General features: G+C 41.4%; 1 protein-coding gene across 1 annotated transcript in view; it reads left to right on the top strand.

Annotated features, from left to right (window-relative positions):
- SESTD1 (SEC14 and spectrin domain containing 1) overlaps nucleotides 1-6363 on the top strand; it is a 1957182-nt gene extending 1950819 nt beyond the window's left edge. The window contains exon 21 of the mRNA XM_044075265.1: nucleotides 5581-6363. Within this exon, the coding sequence (XP_043931200.1) occupies nucleotides 5581-5737 (157 nt within the window). The 3' untranslated portion in view covers nucleotides 5738-6363. The remainder of the gene's footprint in view (nucleotides 1-5580) is intronic.
- Nucleotides 6364-6758: the final 395 nt, after the last annotated feature.

Genomic DNA, 6758 nt, shown 5'->3' on the forward strand with positions numbered 1-6758 from the left:
GACAATACAGTTACAACTGCTGAATCCTACACAAATGCACTCTATAAGCACTTACACAAGTGCATGGATCGTGCTATCCCAAACAGAACCAAGATGCTATCCTCCAAAAAAAGGAAGCCAATCTGGTGGTCCCCTGCCATAAACAAACTGTACAGCAGAAGGAGGAAACTGTTGCAAAAGAGAGTCAAATCCCATGAGTGGAGGAGCTCCCTGGTCAGCTTCAGTAAGAAGCTGAGATCCCTTATAAGATCCACCAAAGCTAGCTATGAAAACAAAATCACCACTAATTCTAAGGACAACCACAAAGCATTCTATAGCTATGTTAAAAATCTCGATGGCAACACCCAGATCTCCTCTGAGTTACAGCACAACGGCATGAAAATTACAGAACCAGCTGATATTGCCAACATCCTGGCAGATGGCTTCAGTGCTAACTTTAGCCCCCCTCAACCCCTAAAGGGCCCATATCTATACAGGAAGAATGCAGAGTCCCTGTAATCACAGCTACGTAGGTAGAAGCTGCACTCTCTAAAGCCAAAAACACAGCATCCATGGGACCGGACAACATCTCAGGCTACGTTTTACACAAACTTCAGAACGAACTGGCTCCCCACTTAAGAACCATGTTCAACAATAGCCTTGCATCAGGCTTTGTGCCCACTGAATGGTGCACAGCAACAGTTATCCCACTCCACAAAGGGGGAGCCACCACTGATCCCGGGAACTATCAACCTATTAGCCTGACGAGCCTGGTTTGCAAGACCATGGAATTTATCATCATGGAACTCATAAACAAAGACATTGGTAACCTCCAAACTCTGGATCCCACCCAGTTCGGGTTTGTGAAAGGCAGATCATGCCTCCTGAACCTGATCAACTTCTTTGAGGCAGTCACCAAAGCCATAGATGAGGGTAAGGTGGTTCACACAGCCTATCTTGACCTCGCCAAGGCTTTCGACACCATCTCCTATTCTGGAATTATAGCTAAGCTCACTAAACTATGTATAAATCCCTACGTCACAAGATGGGTTGCCAACTGGCTCACTGACAGAACCCACACTGTAAAAGTTGCAGATTCCAAATCTGACCTCAAAGCAGTGACAAGTGAAGTACCACAGGGTTCCGTCCTGGGACCTCTCCTCTTTGGTATCTACTTCTGAAGTACAGGCTAACATAGAAGGCCTCTGGCTAATGAAGTTCGCAGATGACTGCAAACTAGGAGCCATAGTCAAGTCTCCAAATGATGTGGACATCCTACAGAAGGGCATCGCTGAGACAGATGCCTGGTGTCAGAGCCATGGCCTCAAACTCAATGCCAAAAAGTGAAGTGTCATCCCCTTTGGTAAAAACTCTTTACCCATGAACTACCACATAGGCAGCAATCTATTTAACACCTAATGTGTAATAAGAGACCTTGGGACCCAGGGGGACAGTAGTCTCTACTTTGATAGTCACATCGCCACAGTAGTCAGGAAGTCCTTCTACGTGGCACACCATCATAAAAGGGTTCTCATCCAGGAAAAAAGAGGTCATTGTTCCCCTCTAGTCGACACTCATTAGACCCATTATAGAGTACAACGACCCTTTTGGAATGCACCTCACAAGACATCTGCAGCAGCTGGAAAGGCTACAGAAGTACCTCACAAAGAGGATTACTGGCCTCAAACAAATGCCCTACACTGCCTCAAAAAACTCAAGATTTACTCCGTAGCATATCACCTACTCTAAGGTGATCTCTGCCTATCATATATAGCTATGTCAAACCCAGAGCTGTTGGACATGCTACACCTAAAGAAATCCCAATCCTTCTGAGCTACACGCTCTAGGGACCTAAACCTTGTCACCACAATAAACAGGACATGCTGGAGGGATAGATTCTTGTCCCAGAGACTTCCCATACTCTGGAACAAGCTACCCATCTATGTCAAGCAAAGTTCTTCATTAGCACTCTTCAAGAAAAATCTTGATGAGTGGATGGGAAATAGGAAATACACCCCGGGATCACTTCTGTGTCTTTGCTCGACAGTGGCACAGGAAAATAACTTTCTTGGGTGGTGTAAGCCAGGGAACCTTGTTGGCTAGGCTTACGTAGCCTAGTACCTACCTATGAAACTATGAACATGGCATCCTTGATTCCCATGCTTCGCTTTGCAAGGCTGCATATGAGAAAGTTCCAGTGGATTTTGAAGAATTTGTGGCACCAGCACTCCCATCCTCTGGATGTTATGCTCCCTCTTCTCCCATGCTTAGAAAAGGAGCTGGCATAGTGGATTTCTTCCATCAACCTCAATCAGGGGATACCCTTGCAGATCCCTCCACCTTTCCAACACCTCTTCACAGTTGCATCAGATCTGATTTGGGGAGCTGTTATGGAAAACAACAGCAGCCAGAACAAAGTTCAGGTGGAGTGGTCCACCCAGAGACAGAGACTACATCAGTATCAAAGATCTAAGGGCCCTTCTCTTGGCGCTACAAATATTCCAACAAGTTCTCCTACCAGGCACTTTGAAGGTAGTCACAGACAATATGACTGTCCTGTGGTTTATCAACAAGCAGGGAGGGACAAGGTCCTATCCACCTTGCACCTTTGCAATTCAGATTTGGTCCCTAGTAGCAAAACTGCACATTCACCTGCAAGCTCTATACATTCATTCAGCAGAGAATGTCATGGCAGACACACTCAGCAGAACCTCACCACCGTCTAACGAGTGGATGCTTCACAGGGAGGTGTTCTTGAGTCTTATTCACAGGTGGGGTATTCCACAGGCAGATCTGTTTGCCTCCTCCCAGAACAGACAAATTCCTCTGTTTTGCAGCAGAAACTCACATCCACAACCTTGAAAGGTGGATGCCTTCTTTTTTTCATGGAACGGGATGTCTCTTTATGCTTTCTCTCCTTCATACTGATTCAAAAAGTCCTTCTGAAGATCCAAAGGGACAAACCAAAAATCCTGCTGGTGACCCCCTATTAGCCAAGGGCAATCACCACAGGTTACCTCACCGATTCAACCTACACACACAGGACAGGGGGTCCCTCATCCACCATCAGGTGCTCAACCTCAAACTGACCCTCTGTGTGATAGAATTTTGATACCCTTCAGACACCTGTTTTCAGAGGACGTACTCAATGTCCTGCAGGAGGCCAGGAAACCTAGTACCAGGAGAAATTATGTATCAAAATGGAAAATATTCTCCAGGTGGTATCTCAAGAACAAAGAGGACCCTTTTCTTGTTCCAGTACCCATGGTCCTTTTTTTACTTGTGTGAGCTTCTACAGTCAGGCCTGACCTACTCTTCTGTAAAAGTGCATTTGTCAGCCATCTCCGCCTGCCTTCCTTTGGTACCTCTTTTGGCATCCAGGTTAGAGATAAAACTCTTCTTCAAAGGGCTTCTTCATATCAGACCACCTCGTAGACCTATCCCTCCATCTTTGGATCTTAATTTTGTGCTAGAAAAACTCATACTATCCCTTTGAACCAGACCATTTAGCATCACTTAAACTATGTACTTGGAAAACAGTACTGCTGGTAGCCCTTAACATCCGCCAGGAGGGTCTCTGAAAGCCAAGCCCTTATGGCCACTCCTCCTTACCTTATCTTCCATAGAGACAGGATCTCCCTCAAGACCAATCCTTCTTTCATGCCTAAGGTGTTTAATGAGCTCTGCTTGAATCAGACCATTAATCTCCCTGTTTTTTTCCCTCAACCTCAAAACTCCTCAGAAAGAACTTTGCATTCCTTGGATGTTATAGACAACTAAGGTATTACCTGGGCAAGACCAAATCCATTAGAAAGTCTGATCAGATTTTTGTCTTTCACCCTAAGGCTAGGGGAAGGTAGTGTCAAAATAGACAATTGCGTAATGGATTTCTAAGGCAATCGCTTTTTGCTACTCCTTTCATGGAAAATAATTGAATTCCAATGTGAGAGCTCACTCTACTAGAGCAGCTGCATTTCAACAGCCTTTTTAGGGATGCTGACTATGCTTCCATTCTGGATATGGCCACTTGGTCTTCTGTACATACTTTCACCAGTCATTATAAACTAGATTTGATTCTAGAGCCAGAGCTGGGTTTGCAAGGTCAATTTTATAGGGTCTCATCAACCCTGCCTCCCAGGCTCCTACCTAAAGCTTTGTTACTCTCCCTACGTTATGAATACTGCAACATGAGAATAGAAGGACATAGAATAGTTGTGTAAGAACTTACCATAACCTTAGATGTTTTTCTCTTCCATATTGCATTATTTAGTCTCCCCTCCAACCTCCTCTTTCATTTGTTTATCCTTTCGTGTGTGGGATTTCCCTGGAGTCTGTATATCCAAATAGGGCACAACAGCAGCTGCATCATACCTCTAAAATGTTCTTACCAACTTGACTGGTGGTCTGTGTAGGTCTAAAAAGCTTCCTTTTCTTCTAGCTTCCCAGGAGTACTACTGTATGCGGCAATCAGTTCTGAGTTTGGTACGTGCAGACGTCACATTTATAGCATATGTCAGTTTATGGCTCTGACATGTAACGTCACACATACCCCCTATCCTAAGACTTTGGGATACTGGCGAGATGTTCGGTGCTGCAGACAGCCACCTCCCTAGTGTTATCAATACTGCAACATGGATGAGAAGGACATCTAAGGTTATGGTAAGTTCTTACACAACTATTCTTTACTCTGTCATTTATGTAAATATTACTGATATTATATTCTTTTGCAGTCATATGTGGGGGATGGTGGAGTACATATCAAGATCCTCTGATAGCTACTTGGGTGATAGCTATTCCAAAATCAGCTGTCATTAGGGAATTAATAAGCAAAGTGATTGTTATTGGATAGATGTTCAGCAAGCACAAGGGCCCTCCAAAATTAGTAATTAAAAATTCACAGTTAGCTAGTTGTACATGTTATGGTTTATTTTGTTTATTTATTTACTCTTTAAACTTTTTTTATTTATAATTAACCATGACATATTTTTATGTTGTTGTAAATGTCTTTTGGTCCTTTTTGTGGTTAATAAGGGTCTCCGTGTTTGTGCACATAGCTGTTTAACAGTTAAAATAATAGAGAGGATCACTGGATTCTAATTTTTGGAACACATTAGTGCAACAACAGCTGGAGGCTGGTGTTACACGAGTAACAAAAAAAAAAAAAGACTAAATTGCTTGAAAGATGGGGTGACTGTTGCTATTAGTAGGTAGAGGCCCAGGTGTTGCTTCTGTAGGAGACACTGTGTTGGAGATTTACTGTTATGGCCTTATGCATTTTGTACTTTTTTAAGAAATGAAACTTAATAGAAGCATGTTAGTCATATGGCACATGTAGTTTTATGAAATTTGTGTTGTATTTAAGAATGCTTCAGTAAAATCATAGTAGCTTGACCATATTGCTGTTTTACTCACATTCAAGATGGGTGGTGACCTACAAGCTATGTGCCCTAGATGTTAGGCTGTGTGTAAGTTTCAAAAAAATGGTTACAGGAAGTAACTGATTATTTGGTATTGCATGTAAATCTGGTTAGTGTTTCACTTGCTTTTACATTTTTATGACTGACTTTACTAATAAGCACCGTCATTGTTTTATTGTTACAGAACTGAACAGTACTTTGGAAGCCCAAGTGACATGGCATCTACTGCAGAACACATCAGAGAGAAAATAAAGTCAATTAGTCTGAAAAGACAGCAACAGCATGAGAAGATACAGCAACAGCAGAAAGAACAACCAGCAACTTCTTCCCCTGACAGCTAATAGAATGAACTTAACTGTCATCTTGTATTGATACTGCACTTGCAACTCATTATGGCATTAGGACTTCAGAAATGTGAACATGGCACATTGCAATGCATCGCACACTCATGGCATACCTGCATTCATTCCGTAATTGACCATGCTGTTTATGGAACATCTCCATATTACATTTTGTCTGGCTGTAGTAAGTTAAACTCGCTCTGTAAGAACAGTACTTTCCAAAATGTTACATGTTGCACTGAACTTGTTACAAAGCTTTACCCAATCTGTTAGCTGCTAAGCAGCTGCTAAGCTTTAACTGGTGCTACTAAACATTTAGGTAGTCCTAGTACTAATAAGTTGCTGTTCTTTCCAGGATTTTTTTAGGTTGTAGATAGATTACCAAGTGTTTGTAAACTTAAGTGTTCTTAAAATTGTCTTAATTTTAATTCTCTGAAACTTGCTGCATCATTTTTATTGTGCCATTATGAATCCTGTCACCAAGCCTTTAATACTGTTGCATTTTTTTGAATTGCATAAACTGTTTTCAGATGAAATGATTATGTATTAAATGCCATTTGTGCTTAATAAACTGCTTTCTAAAAAACAAAAGTTTTGTTGCTCCACATTAAAATATCTTGAGTTTACTTCTGTAATCTGTCACTTTCTGATGTTGCTTCTGGTTTACTTATAAATATTTTAAGGTGGTGATATTACTGCAGTCCTCAAAATACACATTTTGCAAAGAAGACTTAAATTATTGTTGACTACTTTCATTTTTTATGTACTTATTTTATTCTTATTATTTATTTGCCAGGAAAGTCTGACTGCTTACTGAACCAGTAGAGGCCCTGTGAGAAAAGCTTTGGTTCCAATAAAACAGAAACAGAGTCATAAAAACAAAAACATAAAATAATACATGAAACAGAATCATAAAATATAAATCTGGGTCACTGTCTCATTCGTGGTAACTTGTACACTCATATTTACCTATTTAGCAAAACAAGACTATAGAAGGGGAACAGCAGAATGCTAGTTATAT

This window comes from Protopterus annectens, chromosome 6.part0, assembly GCF_019279795.1.
Source record: "Protopterus annectens isolate FY-2018-M chromosome 6.part0, PAN1.0, whole genome shotgun sequence".
NCBI lineage: Eukaryota > Metazoa > Chordata > Ceratodontiformes > Protopteridae > Protopterus > Protopterus annectens.